We start from the raw sequence: 26614 nt of genomic DNA on the forward strand, positions 1-26614 counted from the left end.
TGTTTGAGTTGGAAGGGACCTCCAGGGTCAATCTTGTCCAACCCCCTTCTCCATGCAGGATTCACTTAATCACTTTCACAGTCAAATTATTTTCTAATCTGTATCTTCTCCCTTTCATTTTCATTCCATGGCTCCTCGGGTTTCCATATGCAAATGAAAATAAGGATGATCCTTCTACACTGTGACATCACTTCAGATATTTGTAGACAGTTGGGACTAGCCCAGAGTGTGAGTAGCTAAAGTGAAGGGACAGAGGGAGTTTGCTGTGAGGAAGTCAGATAGGGCCCAGTGTGCAGTAGGAGCAGACCAATGGTCTGACCAGCAAGCAGAGCCACATGAAGTGGGTGTACCCCGAAGTGAGAAGAAACCGAGGCAACAGATAGCATGATCCAGTGTAGTGGCTAGGAAAAGATTGAGTGATTCCTGGATTCGGGATCTGGGACAGAAGGCCTAGCAGGACGGTCCTGAGTTTGCAAGCCAAAGAGATAACTGGTCGAATTGGAGCATTGAATGCGAGACTAAGGGTACCGTCACACAGTGGCACTTTGATCGCTAGGACGGCACGATCCGTGACGTTCCAGCGATATCGTTACAATCTCGCTGTGTCTGACACGCTACTGCGATCAGGGACACCGCTGAGAATCGTACGTCATAGCAGATCGCTTGAAACTTTATTTCGTCGCTGGATCTCCCGCTGACATTGCTGAATCGGCATGTGTGACGCCGATTCAGCGATGTCTTCACTGGTAACCAGGGTAAACATCGGGTTACTAAGCGCAGGGCCGCGCTTAGTAACCCGATGTTTACCCTGGTTACCAGCGTAAACGTAAAAAAACAAACACTACATACTTACCTTCCGAGTCTGTCCTCCGGCGCTCTGCTTCTCTGCACTGGCTGTGAGCGCCGGCTAGCCGGAAAGCACAGCGGTGGCGTCACCGCTCTGCTTTACGGCTGACCGGCGCTGACAGTGCAGAGGAAAGCACAGCGCCGGAGGACAGACTCGGAAGGCAAGTATGTAGTGTTTTTTTTTTTTTTACGGTTACGCTGGTAACCAGGGTAAACATCGGGTTACTAAGCGCGGCCCTGCGCTTAGTAACCCGATGTTTACCCTGGTTACCAGGGGACTTCGGGATCGTTGGTCGCTGGAGAGCTGTCTGTGTGACAGCTCTCCAGCGACCACACAGCGACGAAACAGCGACGCTGCAGCGATCGGCATCGTTGTCGTATCACTGCAGCGTCGTTTCAGTGTGACGGTACCCTAAGAGGGTGCCCCATGTGATTGCTTCTCTGCTTGCCGATGGCTCGGAACTAAGTACAAGCCATAATGGCAAAAGTAGCTCCAATAAGGGTGAAAAGGACATGGAACCTCGTGTTGAGAATTAGGACTTTCCTTCACTGAACTGTAATTCCGTTATTGGGGACAAGGGAAGCCCCTATGCTGGGTTGTGGTGAAGGCAGAGGAACTAACCGAGGAAGAACCGTGTGAGTTTAGGAAGTAGTAGAAGTTCATAAAACCTTAAAATGTACATTTTATTTTATATGCATTAAAAAAAAAAACAATAACATGAAAACATTCCTTACTGGGACATTAGCAAACACCAAATAATAACCTATAAACCCTTTTGTTTTTATCCTATAGTGATGCACATTTCCTTTGTATTTAAGGCAAAAAAAAATAAATCATCTTTTATATTTTTTAAGAATTGTAATTTTTATTGAAAGATTTTCATATTCAACAAAGCACAGACTTGGAAAAATGAATAAAGATGAGCAGATTACAATGAAAACAAAGCACCATATTTTTCGGGCTGTAAGATGCACCGGACCATAAGACGCATCCCAAATTTTCAGAAGGATAATGGGGGAAAAAAATTAATGCGTCAAATGGGGGTATGTCTTGCAGTCCTAAATTCAGCTTACCCTGGGGGGATCAGCAGTGCTGGTGGAACAGAATCACAGGGGTTTGGTGCTCCGGCGATGATATGACCCAGACTGGTGCGGCAGGTTTGGCGGTGCTTGTTGGTGCGGGGCTCCGCCGACATTGTGTGAAAGCCTGGAGCCCCCCCCGCACATCTGTTGATGCGATGCGGTGGTCTCCTGGAAATCCCATCCCAAGGCTGGTGCTGCAGGTTCGGTGGTGCGAGGACTCCAGCGACATTTTGTGAAAGCCTGGAGCCTCGCCCTTCCATTTCCTCGATGCTGGGGCCCCCGGGAAAATGGCCGCCGGCATGTTTATTATGAAGACAGACTGAAAAAAATCAAAACAGATACATGCAAGACATACAAACAGACGGGGAAGGGGATGAATAAAGGAGTTAGGGGTTGAAGGGTGGAAGTAGATATGACCTAAAGAATAAGGTTTCTAAGCATTCAGAAGTACCCAGAAGGTGTCCCATGGGGACTAAATGAGGTTGAATCTCTCAACTATTTCATCCTTCAGAGCAGTGCGATATTCAAACTTTCTAATATCTTTGGTCCTGGTCCTATATAGATGGGGGGAGGTTTGTTTCCAGTGCGAAGCTATAAAACATCTTGTAGCCGTCAATATGTGTAGAAGTCTTACTGTTTTTTTTTTTTTTTTTGTTTTTTTTTTAGATATATCATGCTGGAAAATATTAAGTGAAAAGCTTTGAGAATCTAATGATAGGTCTAGAGTAGTGATGAGCGAGTGTACTTGTTGCTCGGGTTTTCCCGAGCACGCTCGGGTGACCTCCGAGTATTTAGGACTGCTCGGAGATTTAGTTTTCATTGCAGCAGCTGAATGATGTACATACCACCAACTGCAAACCATGAGGCTGCAGGTGAAGTGCTGTCAGGAGTCATTGCCCGGCTCCAGATGAAACACCCCAACTCGCTTACTGTAATCTCTGGGGATTTTAACCGGGCTAAAATGTCTACTGCCTTACCTAAATTCTATCAATTTGTTAAATGTACAACACGTGACAAAATTACGTTGGACTTACTCTATGCGAATGTCAAGAATGCTTATTCATCGTCTACCCTGCCGCCCTTGGGGAAATCTGATCACAATCTTGTACTATTGTCACCAGTCTACCAACCTGTTGTTAGTACACAGCCTCCTAAGATTAAATCAGTTAGAATGTGGAATCCAACAAATGAACAGGCTTTACAGGATTGCTTTCATCTTACAGACTGGGATGTGCTGCTTGGGACAATGGACGAGTATACAAATGTTAATGAAGTGGTTGGTAGAGTGACTGACTACATTAACTTCTGCACTGATATGTTGGTGCCGACTAAAAAGATTAGGTGTTTTGCAAACAACAAGCCATGGATAACAAAGGAATTGAAGCATTTGCTCAACAGGAAAAAAAAGGCATTTAAACTGGGTGACAAAGAGGAAATTAAAATGATACAGCATGAATTGAAGCATAAAATAAAGGAGGCCCAGGAAGCCTTCAGAATTAAACTTGAAAAGAAACTGTCCCACAATAATACCAGAGAGGTTTGGGCAGGAATGAAATTACTGACTGGGCTTAAGCTGAGGCTTGAAAATGATCCAGGAACAATGGACAAGGCTAATGAGATGAATGAGTATTTCAACAGGTTCAGCAGTACATGTGTACATGTGCCAACTGATAGTGGAGGGGACCTGGGTGCAAATTCTGCAACATCGATATTGGAGGATGAGCAGACCAATTTTAGAGTATCCGAAAATGATGTGAGGAGGCAGTTTAAGTCACTTAACATTGGTAAAGCTGCAGGACCTGATGGACTCAGCTCACGTGTCCTTAAAGTTTGTGCAGACCAGCTGTGTACTGTCTTTACACGCCTATTTAATGGAAGTATACAAACACAGAGGGTACCGGTGTTATGGAAAACTTCCTGTCTGGTGCCGGTACCCAAGACTTCTTCTCCTGCAACCCTAAATGACTATCGTCCTGTAGCCTTAACATCTCATGCTATGAAGGCCTTGGAAAGATTAGTGCTTGCTCACTTAAGACCGAGGGTCAATGCTTTTATTGATCCCCTTCAGTTTGCTTACCGACATAGATTGGGGGTGGATGATGCTATTCTTTCTCTGTTACATAGGGTACATTCATTTCTGGAGAATGACGGAGCCACGGTGCGAGCGATGTTCTTCGATTTCTCGAGTGCATTTAACTCCCTGCAGCCACTTTTACTACACAAAAAGATGACTGATATGAAGGTTGAGGAGGGGATGAGAAATTGGATAACTGACTACCTATCAGATCGGCCACAGTTTGTACAGATGGGAGCAGTGGTGTCAAGCAGATTATTGAGCAGTGTAGGTGCCCCCCAGGGAACGGTGCTTGCGCCCTTTCTATTCACACTGTATACTTCAGACTTTCAGTATAAATCTGAACTTTGCCATCTTCAAAAATTTTCGGATGACTCTGTGGTTGTGGGATGCATTAGGGGAGATCAGGGGGATGAGGAATATAGAAGGGTGGTGTCGAATTTCGTGGATTGGTGCAATGGTAACTATCTGCAGCTAAATGTTAAGAAAACCAAGGAGTTTGTGGCCAACTATAGCAGGATAAAGTTGGAATGCTTACCGATCACTATTGCTGGTCAGGAGGTAGAGCAGGTGGAGAGTTACAAATATTTGGGGGTCCATTTGGATAGCAAACTGGACTGGAGATGCCACTCAGAGTTTGTCTACAAGAAGGGGATGAGCAGACTGTATTTCCTAAGGAAACTGAGGTCTTTTAATGTGTGTAGCAAAATGTTAGAAATGTTCTACCAATCTGTGGTGGCAAGTGCCATCTTTTTTGCAATCACGTGCTGGGGTAGTAGTGTGCGGGCCTCTGATGCTAATAAGCTGAATAAGATTATTAAGAAGGCAAGTTCTGCTGTGGGCTGCAATCTGGACTCTTTTGGGGAGGTAGTGGAGAGAAGAACTCTGAAAAAGTGTATGGCAATTATGAACAATAATGCACATCCATTATATGAGCTATTCATGAGACAGAAGAGCACCTTCAGCAACCGGCTAATACTTCTGAGGTGTAAGAAGGAAAAATATAGGAAATCGTTTGTGCCAACTGCCATGGGAATGTACAACAATAACATTAGGGTTAAACCACCAAGGTGAATGTCTACTTATTTCTCTACATTCAGTTCACTCGTTGTGTATGTCCTATTCTAATGTATAATGTTCTTCTGTCAACAAACTGTCATGTCAACTATGGAATTCCTTTATGATTTTTATGATTTAAGTTGTGCTGCTGTGATACCATAATTTCCCACGGGATCAATAAAGTGTATCGTATCGTATCGTATCGTATCGTATTGTTCTGCTCCAGCTTAATCAAAGTTTGTACATTTGTCCAGAATGGTCTTATCAGGGAGCAATCTCAGAATAGAAGGAATATAGATCTCGTCAACAAGGCTCATCTCCAAGCCAAGGGGGACATACAGCAATGTGAAAAAGTGCTTGCACCCTTCCTGACTTCATATTATTTTGTATGTTTTTCATACTGAAATATTTCAGATCACCAAACAAATTTGAATATTAGACAAAGATAACACAAGTAAACACAAAATGCAGTTTTTAAATGAAGGTCTTTATTATTAAGGGAAAAAGAAATCCAGACCTACAGTGCCCTGTGTGAAAATGTGAATGCCCCCCCTCTTAAAACATAAATTAATCGTGGTTTATCACATCTTTGGGAAGCTGAGTTCAATTTCCCTAGCCACATGCAGGCCTGATTACTGCTGCACCTGTTCTGAATCAAGAAATCACTTAAATAGGACCTGCCTGACAAAGTGAAGTAGGCCAAAAGTTCTTCTAAAGCTAGACATGCCACAATCCAAAGAAATTGTGGAACAAATGAGAAACACAGTAATTGAGATCTTTCAGTCTGGAAAAGGTTTATAATGCCATTATCAAGCTTTGGGACTCCAACGAACCATAGTGAGAGCCATTATCCACAAATGGCGAAAACCTGAAACCGTGATGAATTTTCCAAGGAGTGGCTGGCTGACCAAAATTACCCCAAGAGCGCAGAGTCTACTCATCCAAGAGATCACAAAGGACTCCACAACAACCTCCAAAAAACTTCAGGCCTCACTTGCCTTAGTTATGGTCAGTGTTCATGACTCCACTATATGAAAAAGACTTGGCAAAAATGACCTGCATTGCAGAGTTCTAAGATGAAAACCACTGCTGAGCGATAAGAGCATAAAGGCTTGTGTCAGTTTTGCCAGAAAACCACTTTGATCCCCAAGACTTTTGGGTGAATACTCTTTGGACTGACAAGTCAAAAGTTGAAATTTTTGAAATTTGGGGAAGGTGTATGTCCCATTGCATCTGGTGTAGAAGTAACACAGCATTTTAGAAAAGGAATATCATACCAACAATAAAATATGGTGGTGGTAGTGTGATGCTCTGGGGCTGTTTTGCTGCTTCAGGACCTGGAAGATTTGCTGTGGTAAATGAACTCATGAATTCTGCTGTCTACCAAAAATTCCTGAAGGAGAAGCTGAAGTGCACTTGGGTTATGCAGCAGGACAATGATCCAAAACACATCAGCAAGTCCACCTCTGAATGGCTTAAGAAAAACAAAATTAAGACTTTGGAGTGGTCTAGTCAAAGTCCTGACCTTAATCCGATTGAGATGCTGTGGCATGACCATAAAAAGGCGGCTCATGCTCGGAAACCCTCCAATGTGGCTAAACTACAACAATTTCCAGAAAAAAGGGCCATATATCATAAGCTCATCCATAAGTGTCAACATAGAGCCAAAAAAGCGAAAAATGGACCTTAGAATTCTCAAAATCTCTACTTTTTAAATATTGCTCTAACAAGAAAATATTATCATCATAAAAATAAATAAATAGAGAGCAAAAAGGGTGTAGTGACATCTTAGTGCCACATCCAAAAAACAGTTGGTATAGTTACTTTAGTGTAATCAGTCCATAAAAAAATAAGCATGCACATATAATCCCTATAAAAGGCAACCGAGTACTAGATATGGTGAAAATACAAATGGTGGCAGGACGTGTGACCATGGCAACGCGTTGGTTTAGCCGTGCTTATTTAAAACTATATTTGGTTGGGCTCCTTACTTTTACCCAGATGTCTATTTGCACTATGCATTTATTACTTTATATTCTGGGATTTGTATGAATTTTTAAAGAGAAATTCTCAGTATCTGCCACCATTTGTATTTGTATTTTCACCATATCTAGTACTCGGCTGCCTTTTATAGGGATTATATGTGCATGCTTATATTTTTATGGACTGATTACACTAAAGTAACTATACCAACTGTTTTTTGAATGTGGGATTAAGGTCGTTTTCAAATTAGCGTTTTGAGGAGCTGCGGAGAGGGCTGCGGACTTCCTCCGTGAAGCCCCGCCCTCGGCCGCACCTCCGCCTACTTCTGCATGCGGCCTGCATACCTATCTTTAACATTAGGTATGCAGGTCGTGCGGCTGTATGTGGATGCTTCCGCATGCGTCGTTTTGACGATGCGGCGACCAGCGTAGGACGCAGCTGGTTGCTATTTCTTTTTTTCTCTGCATCGTCAAAACGACGCATGCGAAAGCATCCACATACAGCCGCACGACCTGCGTACCTAATGTTAAAGATAGGTACGCAGGCTGCATGCAGAAGTAGGTGGAGCTAGTAGCGGAGGACAGGGCTTCACGGAGGAAGTCCGCAGCTCCTCAAAACGCTAGTGTGAAACTAGCCTAAGATGTCACTACACCCTTTTTGTTCTCTATTTATTTATTTGTTTTTATGATGATAACATTGTCTTGTTAGAATTCTCAATAAAATCTCTACTTTTTAAATATTGCTCTAAGGTCCATTTTTCGCTTTTTTGGTTCTATGTAAACTACAACAATTCTGCAAAGATGAGTGAGCCAAAATTTCTCCACAGTGTTGTAAAAGACTCATTGACAGTTATCGCAAACGCTTGATTGCAGCTGTTGCTGTGAAGGATGGGCCAACCTGTAATTCGGTTTAGGGGGCAATCACTGTTTCACACAGGACCCTGTAAGTGTGAATTTCCTTTTCCTTTAATAATAAAGACCCTCATTTAAAAACTGCAAGTCCTTATTTTATAATTGGTAATTGGTTAGTTCTGCAATATTTAAACAATCCAATGTGAGCCCACGTTCCCAATATTGAGGGAGTCATGCTTTCAGGGAAATTTGGAATAGGAAGGAAGGAAGAGGGGAGTTTGTGGATTATAACTTAATTTTTTAGGAGCATGTCCTCCAGATGTCTCTAGTAAGATTCATTATACCCAGAAGCTTGTTTGAAGAAGGATTGTAAAACCCATTCCATATCCGAGAATTGATTGAGATTAAGATGCAAGATTAATTCTTAAGTATTTGAGTGTGGTGTCTTTCCAATGATATTTAACCCCTTCACAACATATGACATATATAGATATTGTAAAAAAAAGTCAACCACCAGCACTCAGATACAGGATGCACGCTCAAAAGTCCACGGATCCAATCGGACCAGTAGTCACAGAAGAAGGAGGAGCAGCGTCCATACCAGGTGAATAGTATCCAAAACGATCTTTATTCTGCCATCATAGAAATACAACGTTTCGGCCGGGTTGGCCTTTGTCAAGTATACAATGCATCAAAAGTGGCCATCTTAAATAGTGTGGAGCCTGTATGGGCACCAATCACCATCAAGGGGCGGCCTTTATTAAATCTCCATAAAATCACATAATACGTGCTCATATTTCACACATCATAAAAAATCGATAATCTAGCAACCGATTACAGCTATATCACATAAATACTAACAACAATAAAAGAAAAAGACATAGGAAACATGACATCAGATCGCTGCCCCAATCGTAGCTTTAGCTACTCCGTTGCCATGGAGATAATTCCACCAATCACCAGATGTTATTCATGTCCGCATATCACTTATCCAATCGCTGTTTGCTGGAAAATATATAAAGGCGCACAAACAGTCTATAGCCAATCACCACCTACCTATGCAAAGGTGTCCATCTGCCTTGGAACGCCAGCGCATGCGCACAGCGCACCCCATAGTGGCGATCATGTGACCACCTCAAGGTGTAGCACACGTGCCGAGCGTCACAGGCTGAACGTCATCGCCGGAGACACGGCATAGAGCGCAGTCACATGATTGGCACGGAGGTGCTGTAGCGAATGAACGCCAGCATCTCCAGCACGCCCACATGACGCACCAAGCCTGCGCTCACAGAGAGGACACGGACTCAGCCAAATCCATGGCAACAACCCTCTACAACACATGAGATATGTCAATCACAAGGTGCTGTAGAAAAGAGAAAAATAAAAAAATATAGAACATTACAACAGCCCATAATTAAAAATTACAACAGCACATAATTAAAAATACACAGAAGTGGACGCACCATAGGAGCAAATCAGGGGAATCGGGACATACATATTTGTAGATTTTTAATCTACATTCAGCCCTTTAGGCTGTAGCGTCTCTAATACCGAGATCCACCTCAACTCTTTCTGTTTAAGTTTAAGTGTCCTATCACCCCCTCTCCTCAAAATAGGGACCCCATCTATGACCCTAAAACGCAATTGGTTGATAGTGTCTGCATTCACTGAAATGTTTTGGGATTGGTAATTCATGTAAATTTGTTCTTATTGTGCTCTTATGTTTACTTATTCGTGCTCTCACTTCCATCGTTGTTTCGCCAGCGTACATAAGTCCACACGGACACACTATTAAATAGATAACAAATTTCGAAGAACATGTATAGCGTTCTCTTATCAAAATTTTTTTACCGGTTCGAGGATGGTGAAAACTGTCACCCTTAAGCATGTTGCCACAGCAGGCACAGTTGAGACAGGGAAAGTTGCCCATCCGAGGAGGACACCATGTCCTCTGGACGGCAACCTTATCTGTCCCAACATCTGACTTCACCAATCGATCTTTAAGATTACGCCCCCGTCTATATGAGAGAATGGGACGTGAACAGAAGTCTTGAATATGAGGCAAACCCTTATGTAATATCCCCCAGTGTCTATTCAAAATATTGGCAATGCCATTACTGGCTGGACAATATGTGGAGACAAATGGTACGCGTTTCTGTTTAACCTTTGCTCTATGGGTTTGTAGATCACCATCAGATAATTTAATTGCTTTGTCCTTATGGCCCATCAATTTCAGCTTCGGATACCCTCTATGCATGAATTTCTCACACATTTCGTCCAATCTTTTGTCACAGACCTCAGTGTCTGTGACTATCCTACGTACCCGAACTAACTGGCTCCACATTCAATTTTTGACAACTGTACAGATGATATATTTACCACCAGTTCATTGCGATTCAATTCGCTTCTGTCGTTCGTCCATGTTCCGTGTTCTCATGGGGGACCTGTAAAATTTCCTCCGTTCTTTGTTCATGCCGCCTCCTCTTATGTTTCCTCCCGCCTCTGCGATTCCTCCTTTTGTTGTTGTTGCGTCCAATTGTTTGGCTCCTAAAAAACTCGAAGAGGAAGAAGAAGCCCCCAAATTTGAATCATCAGTAGTAGAGTAGAGCTTGGTGGCGCTACATCGATGACATTTTTTGTATATGGGAGGGGACCCAGGAGGACCTTCTTGATTTTCTGGTAGAACTTAACAACATACACCCTGAATTGAAATTTACCATGACATATTCAGTGGATAGGGTACAATTTTTGGACACTATGGTTTATAAGCAAGGTGGCAATCTTTGGACTGATTTGTTCACGAAGGTGACTGACAGGAATAGTCTTTTGTGCTATGATAGTTACCACCCCAGAAGGATGATGGATTCATTACCTTGGAGCCAGTTAGTTCAGGTACATAGGATAGTCACAGACACTGAGGTCTGTGACAAAAGATTGGATGAAATGTGTGAGAAATTCATGCGTAGAGGGTATCCGAAGGTGAAATTGATGGGCCATAAGGACAAAGCAATTAAATTATCTGATGGTGATCTACAAACCCATAGAGCAAAGGTTAAACAGAAAAGCGTACCATTTGTCTCCACATATTGTCCAGCCAGTAATGGCATTGCCAATATTTTGAATAGACACTGGGGGATACTACATAAGGGTTTGCCTCATATTCAAGACTTCTGTTCACGTCCCATTCTCTCATATAGACGGGGGCGTAATCTTAAAGATTGATTGGTGAAGTCAGATGTTGGGACAGATAAGGTTGCCGTCCAGAGGACATTGTGTCCTCCTCGGATGGGCAACTTTCCCTGTCTTAACTGTGCCTCGAACCGGTAAAACATTTTTGATAAGAGAACGCTATACATGTTCTTCGAAATTTATCTATTTAATAGTGTGTCCGTGTGGACTTATGTACGTTGGCGAAACAACGATGGAAGTGAGAGCACGAATAAGTAAACATAAGAGCACAATAAGAACAAATTTACATGAATTACCAATCCCAAAACATTTCAGTGAATGCAGACACTATCAACCAATTGCGTTTTAGGGTCATAGATGGGGTCCCTATTTTGAGGAGAGGGGGTGATAGGACACTTAAACTTAAACAGAAAGAGTTGCGGTGGATCTCGGTATTAGAGACGCTACAGCCTAAAGGGCTGAATGTAGATTATAATTTACAAATATGTATGTCCTGATTTTGGCATTATAGACGCCACAGCCTGATTGGCTAAATGTGGATTAAAAATCTACAAATATGTATGTCCTGATTCCCCTGATTTGCTCCTATGGTGCGTCCACTTCTGTGTATTTTTAATTATGTGCTGTTGTAATTTTTAATTATGGGCTGTTGTAATGTTCTATATTTTTTTGTTTTTCTCTTTTCTACAGCACACTTGGGATTTGACATCCAAGGGACATATGGAGGATATGGAGAATTTTCTCCTCTCCCCTCTTCTTATTCTCAAGCCTAAACATATTTTCCTCCCTTTGATCCTTGTCTGCCAAATCACCTTGTGATTGACATATCTCATGCGTTGTAGAGGGTTGTTGCCATGGATTTGGCTGAGTCCGCGTCCTCTCTGTGAGCGCAGGCTTGGTGCATCATGTGGGCGTGCTGGAGATGCTGGCGTTCATTCGCTACAGCACCTCCGTGCCGATCATGTGACTGCGCTCTATGCCCTGTGTCTCCGGCGATGACGTTCAGCCTGTGACGTTCGGCGCGTGTGCTGTGTGCTACACCTTGAGGTGGTCACATGATCATTATTATGTGATTTTATGGAGATTTAATAAAGGCTGCCCCTTGATGGTGATTGGTGCCCATACAGGCTCCACACTACTTAACCCCTTAATCCCATATGACGTACTATCCCGTCAAGGTGGGGTGGGCTTTAATTCCCACTGACGGGATAGTACGTCATATGGGATTAAGGGGTTAAATAGTGATCACGGCCGGGTGTCAGCTGACTATCGCAGCTGACATCCGGCACTATGTGCCAGGAGCGGTCACGGACCGCCCCCCGCACATTAACCCCCGGCACACCGCGATCAAACATGATCGCGATGTGCCGGCGGTATAGGGAAGCATAGCGCAGGGAGGGGGCTCCCTGCGGGCTTCCCTGAGCCCCCCGCAGCAACGCGATGTGATCGCGTTGCTGCGAGGGTCTCCTACCTCCTTCCTCCTTGCTGGACCCGGATCCAAGATGGCCGCGGCATCCAGGTCCTGCAGGGAGGGAGGTGGCTTCACAGAGCCTGCTCAGAGCAGGCACTGTGAAGCCTGCAGTGCTGCATGTCAGATTGGTGATCTGACAGAGTGCTGTGCAAACTGTCAGATCATCGATCTGTGATGTCCCCCCCTGGGACAAAGTAAAAAAAATAATTTCCAAATGTGTAAAAAAAAAAATAAAAAAAAATATTCCTAAATAATGGGAAAAAAAAATATTATTCCCATAAATACATTTCTTTATCTAAATAATAAAAAAACCCTTCAGTAAACACCGTAAGAAAAAAAAAAAAAATAAACGAGGCAAAAAACAACGCTTTATTATCATACCGCCGAACAAAAAGTGGAATAACACGCGATCAAAAAGACAGATATAACCATGGTACCGCTGAAAGCGTCATCTTGTCCCGCAAAAAACGAGCCGCCATACAGCATCATCAACGAAAAAATAAAAAAGTTATAGTCCTCAGAATAAAGCGATGCAAAAATAATTATTTTTTCTAGAAAATAGTTTTTATCGTGTAAAAGCGCCAAAACATAAAAAAATGATATAAATGAGGTATCTCTGTAATCGTACTGACCCGAAGAATAAAACTGCTTTATCAATTTTACCAAACGCGGAACGGTATAAACGCCTCCCCCAAAAGAAATTCATGAATAGCTGGTTTTTGGTCATTCTGCCTCACAAAAATCGTAATAAAAAGCGATCTAAAAATGTCATGTGCCTGAAAATGTTACCAATAAAAACGTCAACTCGTCCCGCAAAAAAACAAGACCTCACATGACATGAAAATTTGGAAAAATTATAGCTCTCAAAATGTGGTAACGCAAAAAATATTTTTTGCAATAAAAAGTCTTTCAGTGTGTGACGGCTGCCAATCATAAAAATCCGCTAAAAAACCCGCTATAAAAGTAAATCAAACCCCCCTTCATCACCCTCTTAGTTAGGGAAAAATTAAAAAAAATGTATTTATTTCCATTTTCCCATTAGGGCTAGGGTTAGGGCTAGGGTTAGGGTTGGGGCCACAGTTAGGGTTGGGGCTAAAGTTAGGGTTAGGGTTGGGGCTAAAGTTACGGTTAGGGTTTAGATTATATTTGCGGTTGGGAATAGGGTTGGGATTAGGGTTAGGGGTGTGTCAGGGTTAGAGGTGTGGTTAGGGTTACTGTTGGGATTAGGGTTAGGGGTGTGTTTGGAATAGGGTTTCAGTTATAATTGAGGGGTTTCCACTGTTTAGGCACATCAGGGGCTCTCCAAACGCGACATGGCGTCTGATCTCAATTCCAGCCAATTCTGCGTTGAAAATGTAAAACAGTGCTCCTTCCCTTCCGAGCTCTCCCATTCGCCCAAACAGTGGTTTACCCCCACATATGGGGTATCAGCGTACTCAGGACAAATTGTACAACAACTTTTGGGGTCCAATTTCTTCTCTTACCCTTGGGAAAATAAAAAATTGGGGGCGAAAAGATGATTTTTGTGAAAAAATATGATTTTTTATTTTTACGGTTCTGCATTATAAACTTCTGTGAAGCACTTGGTGGGTCAAAGTGCTCACCACACCTCTAGATAAGTTCCTTAGTGGGTCTACTTTCCAAAATGGTGTCACTTGTGGGGGGTTTCAATGTTTAGGCACATCAGGGGCTCTCCAAACGCAACATGGTGTCCCATCTCGATTCCAGTCAATTTTGCATTGAAAAGTCAAATGGCTATCCTTCGCTTCCGAGCTCTGTCATGCGCCCAAACAGTGGTTTACCCCCACATATGGGGTATCGGTGTACTCAGGACAAATTGTACAACAACTTTTGGGGTCCATTTTCTCCTGTTACCCTTGGTAAAATAAAACAAATTGGAGCTGAAGTAAATTTTTTGTGAAAAAAAGTTAAATGTTCATTTTTATTTAAACATTCCAAAAATTCCTGTGAAGCACCAGAAGGGTTAATAAACTTCTTGAATATGGTTTTGAGCACCTTGAGGGGTGCAGTTTTTAGAATGGTGTCACACTTGGGTATTTTCTATCATATAGACCCCTCAAAATGACTTCAAATGAGATGTGGTCCCTAAAAAAAAGAATGGTGTTGTAAAAATGAGAAATTGCTGGTCAACTTTTAACCCTTATAACTCCCTAACAAAAAAAAATTTTGTTTCCAAAATTGTACTGATGTAAAGTAAACATGTGGGAAATGTTACTTAGTAAGTATTTTGTGTGACATATCTCTGTGATTTAATTGCATAAAAATTCAAAGTTGGAAAATTGCGAAATTTTCATAATTTTCGCCAAATTTCCGTTTTTTTCACAAACAAACGCAGGTACTATCAAAGAATTTTTACCACTATCATGAAGTACAATATGTCACGAGAAAATATTGTCAGAATGACTGGGATCTGTTGAAGCGTTCCAGAGTTATAACCTCATAAAGGGACAGTGGTCAGAATTGTAAAAATTGGCCCGGTCATTAACGTGCAAACCACCCTCGGGGCTTAAGGGGTTAAGATGGCCACTTTTGATGCATTGTATACTTGACAAAGGCCAACCCGGCCGAAACGTTGTATTTCTATGATGGCAGAATAAAGATAGTTTTGGATACTATTCACCTGGTATGGACGCTGCTCCTTCTTCTTCTATATATAGATATTGTGTCTCCTCCTTTAAGGCGGGCTCTGGCTCTGAGCCTGCATCTTTTCCGGCACATGACAGCTGATTTGATCATGTACCCTAACTGCTGCGGGTGGAATCGCGCTCCGCCCGCTGCTGTTAATATGTTAAATGCCACTGTCAGTCTCTGATAGCGGCATTTAACATGATCGCACCGGAAGTGTCACTAGCTGCACCCATCGACACCTCTGTCACAGGATCACGGGGCGCCCGTGGTTGTCATTGCTGATCTGCTACGAGCGAAGCCCCGTGGACAGCATTCATAGCAGATGAGCAGTTCTGCTGCAGACCTGCTATGTGTACCACATGCGATCAAAAGATTGCAGCTTCAAGCCTTTTAAAGAGACTATAGAAACAATTAAAAGTGAAAAAATAAAAAAAATTGAAATTTTTGCTCCATTAAAAGTAAAACAATAAAATAATTTTAAAAAAAATACACATTTGTTATCGCCTCTGTCCGAAATGCCCAATTTATCAAAATATGAAAAGAATCCGAACGAGAAAAAAGAAAAAACTCCAGAATTCCGTGTTTTTTAGTTTTTTTTTTTTTTTGTTTTTGTTTTTGTTTTTTTGTTGTCACTGCAATAAAACGCAATAACAGGCGATTAAAAGATCATATCTACACCAAAATGGTATAAATAAATACATCAGCTCGGCATGCAAAAAGCAAACCTTCACCCATCCCCATATCCCGACAAATCGAGACATTATGGATCTCGGAAAATGTCACCCAATTTTTTTTTTATTAACTTTAGATTTTTTTTCACCACTTAAATAAAAAAGAACCTATATGTTTGGTGTCTGCAAACTCATAATGACCAGTAAAATCATAATGGCAGATCGGTTTTAGAATTTAATGACCGTGGTTAAAAAAAAAAAAAATTGAGGAATTGCACTTTTATTACAATTTCACTGCACTTGGAATTTTTTTTTCACATTTTCTTGTACACTATATGGTAAAATCATTGGTGTCATTGAAAAGTACAATTCGTCCTGAAAACAACAAGCCCTCACACGGTCATATTGACGGAAAAATAAAATTAGTTTTATGGCTCTGGGAAGAAGTGGAGCAAAAAAATAAACGGAAAATGGCCCACCTGCTGCTTTGCTGGTGCATGGCTGGGACTGGTCCGTGGCTGTTCGATGAGGGAACGCTCCAGAGGACGATCCAGGTTTGAGGATGCTGCTCCAGGTTCTGTGAAAAGAAAAGTAAAACATTACTACCACAAAAAAACCATTGTAAAAGCGCCAACTCCTGTGGAATACAAAATTTCAGATTAGTGAATACAATACAATGGAATACAACACAAAAATACTTACGTTCTCTGAGCAAGGACAGGCCTTAGGAAATCCAGCACCCGATGGTATTTATATTTCACGAGCCTTGCTGCAGCACCACTGCGAACTTGGATCTCCTGTCTCACGTCCTTGTTGAAGCGATCCTTCATCGAACGCCAACGGGTTTTGGCTTTGCTACTGTGAATAGGGAAAAAAATTGTTAAACAATGCACTTTAGGCCGGGATCCCACAACTGTGTGTGATGCGAGAACCTCGCAGGAGTTTCTCGCATCACACACGGTTGTGTGATCCCGGTCTTCAGGTTCACTGCCGCATCAGACCACATTGCAGTACTTACGAAAAGCCTTTCTGACTCGTGGCGTTGTCCCAGTCATCCATCATCGCTTGGGCCACCTCATTCCACAGCTGCCGAATCACCACAGCGTGAGAGTTCTGCTGCTCTCGGGTGTCCCACAACGCAAGTCCTCCTCCCATTGTGGAACCTAGAAATTAAAGAAAGACATTAACACCTTTACCCCCAAGGGTGGTTTGCACGTCAATGACCAGGCCAATTTTTACAATTCTGACCACTGTCCCTTTGAGGTTATAACTCTGGAACGCTTCAATGGATCCTGGTGATTCTGACATTGTTTTCTCGTGACATATTGTACTTCATGATAGTGGTAAAATTTATTTGATAGTACCTGCGTTTATTTGTGAAAAAAAGGAAATTTGGCGAAAATTTGGAAAATTTCGCAATTTTCCAACTTTGAATTTTATGCAATTAAATCACAGAGATATGTCACACAAAATACTTAATAAGTAACATTTCCCACATGTCTACTTTACATCAGCACAATTTTGGAACCAATTTTTTTTTTTTGTTAGGGAGCTATAAGGATTAAAAGTTGACCAGCAATTTCTCATTTTTACAACACCATTTTTTTAGGGACCACATCTCATTTGAAGTCATTTTGAGGGGTCTATTTGATAGAAAATACCCAAGTGTGACACCATTCTAAAAACTGCACCCCTGAAGGTGCTCAAAACTACATTCAAGAAGTTTATTAACCCTTCAGGTGTTTCACAGGAATTTTTGGAATGTTTAAATAAAAATGAACATTTAACTTTTTTCTCACAAGAAATTTACTTCAGCTCCAATTTGTTTTATTTTTACCAAGGGTAACAGGAGAAAATGGACCCCAAAAGTCGTTGTACAATTTGTCCTGAGAACGCTGATGCCCCATATGTGGGGGTAAACCACTGTTTGGGCGTATGGTAGAGCTCGGAAGGGAAGGAGCGCCGTTTGACTTTTCAATGCAAAATTGACAGGAATTGAGATGGGACGCCATGTTGCATTTGGAGAGCCACTGATGTGCCTAAACATTGAAACCCCCCACAAGTGACACCATTTTGGAAAGTAGACCCCCTAAGGAACTTATCTGGATGTGTGGTGAGCACTTTGACCAACCAAGGGCTTCACAGAAGTTTATAATGCAGAGCCATAAAAAGAAAACAATATTTTTTCCCACAAAAATTATTTTTTAGCCCCCAGTTTTGTATTTTCCCAAGGGTAACAGGAGAAATTGGACCCCAAAAGCTGTTGTCCAATTTGACCTGAGTACGTTGATACCCCATATGTGGGGGGAACCACCGTTTGGGCGCATGGGAGGGCTCGGAAGGGAAGGAGGCCATTTGGAATGCAGACTTAGATGGAATGGCTTTTGCAGAGCCCCTAATGTACCTAAACAGTAGAAACCCCCCACAAGTAACACCATTTTGGAAAGTAGACCCCCTAAGGAACTTATCTAGATGTGTTGTGAGAACTGTGAACCCACAAGTGTTTCACTACAGTTTATAAGGCAGAGCCGTGAAAATTAAAAAAATTAAAAATTTTTCCCCAAAAAATAATTTTTTAGCCCGCAGTTCTGTATTTTTCCAAGGGTAACAGGAGAAATTGGACCCTAAATGTTGTTGTCCAATTTGTCCTGAGTACGCTGATACCCGATATGTGGGGGGGGATCCATCGTTTGAGCGCATGGCAGAGCTCGGAAGGGAAGGAGCATCATTTGGAATGCAGACTTAAATGGATTGGTCTGCAGGCGCCACATTGCGTTTGCAGAGCCCCTAATGTACCTAAACAGTGGAAACCCCCCACAAGTGACTCCATATTGGAAACTAGACCCCCCCCCAAGGAACTTATCTAGATGTGTTGTGAGAACTTTGAACCCACAAGTGTTTCACTACAGTTTATAACGCAGAGCCGTGAAAATAAAAAATCTTTTTTTCTCCCACAAAAATTATTTTTTAGCCCCCAGTTTTGTGTGTAAGTCAAGAATACTTACACACCGTCTTGCCATCGGAAACTTCTGCCTGAGTCTGCTGCTCCTGCTCATTTGCACTGGAATGGTTCTGTAAAGAAAAATAAATATTTTGCCATATGTGTAATAGTGACAGTGAATACTTACCAATCAGTAGCAAATGTACTCACTTCAGTCTCCTATCCACTCTGTGAGGTCTGCTCTGCACTGGAGGACATGATGAGGAATGCTGCAAGAGAGACATAAATGATTACACAATGCAGGGAGAAAAACAGACAGGCAGGCATATAGCTGTATACTCACATTTTCAGTCTTCCAAAAAAGTCTTCCAATGCTTCCAAATAAGATGCTGCAATGCTTGTAGAGTCTTGAGAGTGCTGGACTTCCACTGCCCACACCTTCTTTTATAAGATTTGTTTAGGGGGTGGCTTACCCCTTCAAGACGCAGCCCTTTTTCGTTTTTCACTCCCCTCCTTCCCAAAGTCATAACTTTTTTATTTTTCCGTCAATATGGCCATGTGAGGGCTTAGTTTTTGCAGGATGAGTTATACTTTTTAACGACACCATTGGTTTTACCACGTCTTGTACAAGAAAACGGGAAAAAAAATTCCAAGTGTGGTGAAATTGCAAAAAAAGTGCAATCCCACACTGGTTTTTTGTTTGGCTTTTTTGCTAGAATCACTAAATGCTAAAACTGACCTGCAATTGTGATTCTCCACGTCATTACGAGTTCATAGACACCAAACATGTCTAGGTTTTTTTTTTTCATCTAAGTGGAGCTAAAAAAAAAAATTGCACAATTTTCCGTTACCCATTGCGTTTCCAGTTTTCGGGATCTCGGGTCGGGTGAGGGCTTATTTTTTACGTGCCGAGCTGACGTTTTTAATGATACCACTTTTGTGCAGATATATTATTTTGATCGCCCGCTATTACATTTTAATGCAATGTCGCATTGACCAAAAAAACGTAATTCTGGCGTTAAATTTTTTTTCACTATGCAGTTTAGCGATCAGGTTAATCCTTTTTTTTTTTTAATTGATTGAGCTATTCTGAACGCGGCGATACCAAATATGTGTGTTTTTATTTTTTTTATTTTTTTTGTTTTATTTTGAATGGGGCAAAAGGGGGGTGATTTAAACTTTATATGTATGTATGTATATATATATATATATATATATGTATATACATATATACATATATATGTATATGTGTATATATATATATATATATATATATATATATATATATATATATATATATATATAATTTATTTAAAACTTTTTTTTTTTTTTTTTTTACTTTTGCCATGCTTCAATAGCCTGTTTGGCTCTGCTACATAGAAGCGATGCTCAGATCGCTCCTATGTAGCTGAATTCCTGCATTGCTATGAGCGCCGACCACAGGGCTAGCGCTTCAACGGATCCTAGCGGTTCTGAGATTGTTTTTTCGTGACATATTGGGCTTCATGTTAGTGGTAAATTTAGGTCAATAAATTCTGCGTTTATTTGTGATAAAAATGGAAATTTGGCGAAAATTTTGAAAATTTTGCAATTTTCACATTTTTAATTTTTATTCTGTTAAACCAGAGAGTTATGTGACACAAAATAGTTAATAAATAACATTTCCCACATGTATACTTTACATCAGCACAATTTTGGAAACAACATTTTTTTTTGTTAGGAAGTTATAAGGGTTAAAATTTGACCAGCAATTTGTCATTTTTACAACGAAATTTACAAAACCATTTTTTTTAGGGACCACCTCACATTTGAAGTCAGTTTGAGGGGTCTATATGGCTGAAAATACCCAAAAGTGACACCATTCTAAAAACTGCACCCCTCAAGGTACTCAAAACCACATTCAAGAAGTTTATTAACCCTTCAGGTGCTTCACAGCAGCAGAAGCAACATGGAAGGAAAAAATGAACATTTAACTTTTTAGTCACAAAAATTATCTTTTAGCAACAATTTTTTTATTTTCCCAATGGTAAAAGGAGAAACTGAACCACGAAAGTTGTTGTCCAATTTGTCCTGAGTACGCTGATACCTCATATGTGGGGGTAAACCAGTGTTTGAGCGCACGGCAGGGCTTGGAAAAGAAGGAGCGCCATTTGACTTTTTGAATGAAAAATTGGCTGCACTCTTTAGCGGACACCATGTCACGTTTGGAGAGCCCCCGTGTGCCTAAAAATTGGAGCTCCCCCACAAGTGACCCCATTTTGGAAACTAGACGCCCCAAGGAACTTATCTAGATGCATAGTGAGCACTTTGAACCCCCAGGTGCTTCACAAATTGATCTGTAAAAATGAAAAAGTACTTTTTTTTCACAAAAAAATTCTTTTCGCCTCAATTTTTTCATTTTCACATGGGCAATAGGATACAATGGATCATAAAATTTGTTGGGCAATTTCTCCCGAGTACGCCGATACCTCATATGTGGGGGTAAACCACTGTTTGGGCACACGGCAGGGCTCGGAAGGGAAGGAGCGCCATTTGACTTTTTGAATGGAAAATTAGCTCCAATTGTTAGCGGACACCATGTCACGTTTGGAGAGCCCCTGTGTGCCTAAACATTGGAGATCCCCCAGAAATGACCCCATTTTGGAAACTAGACCCCCAAAGGAACTAATCTAGATGTGTGGTGAGGACTTTGAACCCCCAAGTGCTTCACAGAAGTTTATAACGCAGAGCCATGAAAATTAAAAAAAAAAAATTATTTTCTCAAAAATGATCTTTTAGCCTGCAATTTTTTATTTTCCCAAGGGTAACAGGAGAAATTTGACCCCAAAAGTTGTTGTCCAGTTTCTCCTGAGTACGCTGATACCCCATATGTGGGGGTAAACCACTGTTTGGGCACATGCCGGGGCTCGGAAGTGAAGTAGTGACGTTTTGAAATGCAGACTTTGATGGAATGCTCTGTGGACGTCACGTTGCGTTTGCAGAGCCCCTGATGTGCCTAAACAGTAGAAACCCCCCACAAGTGACCCCATTTTGGAAACTAGACCCCGAAAGGAACTTATCTAGATGTGTGGTGAGCACTTTGAACCCCCAAGTGCTTGACAGAAGTTTATAGTGCAGAGCCGTGAAAATAATAAATAAGTTTTCTTTCCTCAAAAATAATTATTTAGCGCAGAATTTTTTAATTTTCCCAAGGGTAACAGGAGAAATTTGACCCCAATATTTGTTGTCCAGTTTCTCCTGAGTACGCTGATACCCCATGTGTGGAGGTAAACCACTGTTTGGGCACACGTCAGGGCTCAGAAGGGAAGTAGTGACTTTTGAAATGCAGACTTTGATGGAATGGTCTGCGGGCGTCACGTTGCGTTTGCAGAGCCCCTGGTGTGCCTAAACAGTAGAAACCCCCCACAAGTGACCCCATTTTAGAAATTATTCAATGGAACACAGGAGTAAAAACCAGGTATATATAAAGAAGATATAACTGCTATATAAAAAGTATACCCTTAGATAAGTATCGATAATAAACCCGGCTACCACCTGTGTCAAAGAAATAAGTGAAACCACTAGAAAAGCGAGGGGAACATTCACCGAATCTGGATCAGACCAAGAAGGAAAATGATGACAGGCAATATTTGAATAAATTACTTTTATTTATGTGTAGCAACAGCAAAAGAATCAATAAAATAAAAGAATAAATATACTATGTATATGTATTTACTTCCGTGCACATAAAAACATATACCGTATATACTCTAGTATAAGCCGACCCGAGTATAAGCCGACCCCCCCTAATTTTGCCACAAAAAACTGGGAAAACTTATTGACTCGAGTATAAGCCTAGGGTGGAAATGCAGCATTTACCGGTGAATTTCAAAAATAAAAATAGATCATTATTTCCCCATAGCTGTGCCATATAGTGCTCTGCACCGTTCATATTTCCCCATAGCTGTGCCCCATATAGTGCCCTGCACAGTTCATTTTGTCCCATAGCTGTGCCCCGTATAGTGCTCTGCACCGTTCATTATTGCCCCATATCTGTGCCCCATATACAATGCTCTGCACCGTTCATTATTGTCCCATAGCTGTGCCCCATACTGTGCTCGGCACCGTTCATTTTGTCCCATAGCTGTGCCCCATACTGTGCTCGGCACTGTTCATTTTGTCCCATATCTGTACCCCATGCTGTGCTCGGCACCGTTCATTATTGCCCCATATCTGTGCCCCATATACAATGCTCTGCACCGTTCATTGTGCCCCATATCTGTGCCCCATATAGTGCTCTGCACCGTTCATTGTGCCTCATAGCTGTGCCCCATATACAGTGCTTTGCACCGTTCATTGTGCCCCATAGCTGTGCCCCATATACAGTGCTCTGCACTGTTCATTGTGCCCCATAGCTGTGCCCCATATACAGTGCTCTGCACCGTTCATTGTGCCCCATAGCTGTGCCCCATATAGTGCTCTGCACCGTTCATTGTGCCCCATAGCTGTGCCCCATATACAGTGCTCTGTACCGTTCATTGTGCCCCATAGCTGTGCCCCATATAGTGCTCTGCACCGTTCATTGTGCCCCATAGCTGTGCCCCATATAGTGCTCTGCACCGTTCATTGTGCCCCATATAGTGCTCTGCACCGTTCATTGTGCCCCATAGCTGTGCCCCATACAGTGCTCTGCACCGTTCATTGTGCCCCATATACAGTGCTCTGCACCGTTCATTGTGCCCCATAGCTGTGCCCCATATACAGTGCTCTGCACCGTTCATTGTGCCCCATGTACAGTGCTCTGCACCGTTCATTGTGCCCCATAGCTGTGCCCCATATACAGTGCTCTGCACCGTTCATTGTGCCCCATAGCTGTGCCCCATATACAGTGCTCTGCACGTTCATTGTGCCCCATAGCTGTGCCCCATATACAGTGCTCTGCACCGTTCATTGTGCCCCATAGCTGTGCCCCATACTGTGCTCTGCACCGTTCATTGTGCCCCATAGCTGTGCCCCATATACAGTGCTCTGCACCGTTCATATTTCCCCATAGATGCTCCACATAAATCTGTGCCGCTGGTGCAATAAAAAACAAACAAAACACATACTCACCTCTCTTGCTTGCAGCTCCCGGCGCCTCCATCTTCCCGGCGTCTCTGCTCTGACTGATCAGGCAGAGGGCGCCGCGCACACTATATGCGTCATCGCGCCCTCTGACCTGAACAGTCAGCGCGCAGACGCCGGGAAGATGGAGGCGCCGGGAAGATGGAGCGACGCCCGGCGGCTGGAACGCGGACAGGTGAATATTACATACTTACCTGGTCCCAGCGATCCTGACGCTCCCTCTGCCTGGTCTTCGGTGCCGCAGCCTCTTTCTCTATCAGCGGTCACCGGCACCGCTGATTAGAGAAATGAATACGCGGCTCCACCCCTATGGGAGGTGGAGCCGCCTATTCATTTTTTTAATGAGCGGTCCCACGTGACCGCTGAAGAGGGGAAGACGCTGCAGCACAGGAGACCGTGGGACGGCAGGGGGAGCGTCAGGATCGCCAGGACTAGGTAAGTATGCCTCAGCGCCCTCACCCGCCGACCCTGCCACCCACCTTGACTCGAGTATAAGCCGAGAGGGGCACTTTCAGCCCAAAAATTTGGGCTGAAAATCTCGGCTTATACTCGAGTATATACGGTAAGTACATTAGGCAGGTCTCAAAATATATATGAGTATATAAACTGGATACCCCAGTAAGTTTAAAAGTATAAAAGCTGAGATCATATATGTAAAAAACACAATATTTATATAAAATTGGAAATTGGATATTATATGTGTCTAAAAAATGTATATACACTCCAAGCAAACGTAAATGTATGCCTAGAAAGTGCTTAGTGCTAATAATACAGAGATGACTTCCTATATATATGTTATATGTAGAGTTCACATGCAGGAATTACTGGCCAAAGAGTGCAAAGTGTAAAATAAATACCGCATGAAAAAAGCGCATGAAAAAATGAAAAAGTGCACTGTGCTATTTTATATATATAAAAGATAATTCATTACGTGACAAGCTCACATGTAAACAATGTTGACCAAAGTGCAGTGTGTATAACAAAGAAAAGATGGTATGCCAGGTATACCATACACTCTCTACATGGGACAGTGCTCAATATGCATATGATCCAGTATTAGTTACTATACAAAGCTGGGGGGAAAATATCTCCAGGACCGCCAAGTATGTCAAGCTGTGCACCCCGACACGTGTTTCGGACCCAAAAGTTCCTTCGTCAGGGGGTGTGAATTATCTTTTATATATATAAAATAGCACAGTGCACTTTTTCATTTTTTCATGCGATTTTTTTCATGCGGTATTTATTTTACACTTTGCACTCTTTGGCCAGTAATTCCTGCATGTGAACTCTACATATAACATATATATAGGAAGTCATCTCTGTATTATTAGCACTAAGCACTTTCTAGGCATACATTTACGTTTGCTTGGAGTGTATATACATTTTTTAGACACATATAATATCCAATTTCCAATTTTATATAAATATTGTGTTTTTTACATATATGATCTCAGCTTTTATACTTTTAAACTTACTGGGGTATCCAGTTTATATACTCATATATATTTTGAGACCTGCCTAATGTACTTATATGTTTTTATGTGCACGGAAGTAAATACATATACATAGTATTTTTATTCTTTTATTTTATTGATTCTTTTGCTGTTGCTACACATAAATAAAAGTAATTTATTCAAATATTCCCTGTCATCATTTTCCTTCTTGGTCTGATCCAGATTCGGTGAATGTTCCCCATTTTAGAAACTAGACCCCCCCAAGGAACTTATCTAGATATGTGGTGAGCACTTTGAACCCCCAAGTGCTTCACAGACGTTTACAACGCAGAGCCGTGAAAATAAAAAATCATTTTTCTTTCCTCAAAAATGATGTTTTAGCAAGCATTTTTTTATTTTCACAAGGGTAACAGGAGAAATTGGACCCCAGTAATTGTTGCGCAGTTTGTCCTGAGTATGCTGGTACCCCATATGTGGGGGTAAACCACTGTTTGGGCGCATGTCGGGGCTCGGAATTGAGGGAGCACCATTTGACTTTTTGAATACGAGATTGGCTGGAATCAATGGTGGCGCCATGTTGCGTTTGGAGACCCCTGATGTGCCTAAACAGTGGAAACCCCTCAATTCTACCTCCAACACTAACCCCAACACACCCCTAACTCTAATCCCAACTGTAGCCATAACCCTAATCACAACCCTAATTCCAACCCTAACCCTAAGGCTATGTGCCCACGTTGTGGATTCGTGTGAGATTTTTCAGCATCATTTTTGAAAAATCCGCGGGTAAAAGGCACTGCGTTTTACCTGCGGATTTTCAGCGGATTTCCAGTGTTTTTTGTGCGGATTTCACCTGCGGATTCCTATTGAGGAACAGGTGTAAAACGCTGCGGAATCCGCACAAAGAATTGACATGCTGCGGAAAATACAACGCAGCGTTTCCGCGCGGTATTTTCCGCACCATGGGCACAGCGGATTTGGTTTTCCATAGGTTTACATGGTACTGTAAACCTGATGGAACACTGCTGCGAATCCGCAGCGGCCAATCCGCTGCTGATCCGCAGCCAAATCCGCACCGTGTGCACATAGCCTAATTCTAAAGGTATGTGCACACGCTGCGGAAAACGCTGCGGATCCGCAGCAGTTTCCCATGAGTTTACAGTTCAATGTAAACCTATGGGAAACAAAAATCGCTGTACACATGCTGCGGAAAAACTGCACGAAAACGCAGCGGTTTACATTC

The 26614-nt window shown here is 42.1% G+C and overlaps 2 protein-coding genes across 5 annotated transcripts in view; one reads left to right on the forward strand and one right to left on the reverse strand.

Moving 5' to 3' along the window:
- Positions 1–26614, forward strand: part of KLHL5 (kelch like family member 5) — a 128035-nt gene that overhangs the window by 33639 nt on the left and 67782 nt on the right. The gene's annotated exons all lie outside the window — the stretch shown is intronic.
- On the reverse strand, positions 1775–19374 carry LOC138657074 (uncharacterized). The gene is made up of 7 exons (XM_069744592.1): positions 19161–19374; positions 19028–19086; positions 18882–18948; positions 16895–17039; positions 16579–16734; positions 16356–16453; positions 1775–2248 (listed from the first exon to the last, which is right to left on the reverse strand). The coding sequence occupies exons 4-7, from the start codon at positions 17029–17031 to the stop codon at positions 1917–1919; spliced, it is 723 nt and encodes a 240-aa protein (XP_069600693.1). The 5' UTR covers positions 17032–17039; positions 18882–18948; positions 19028–19086; positions 19161–19374; the 3' UTR covers positions 1775–1916.

The sequence above is a fragment of the Ranitomeya imitator genome, chromosome 1 (assembly GCF_032444005.1).
Source record: "Ranitomeya imitator isolate aRanImi1 chromosome 1, aRanImi1.pri, whole genome shotgun sequence".
NCBI lineage: Eukaryota > Metazoa > Chordata > Amphibia > Anura > Dendrobatidae > Ranitomeya > Ranitomeya imitator.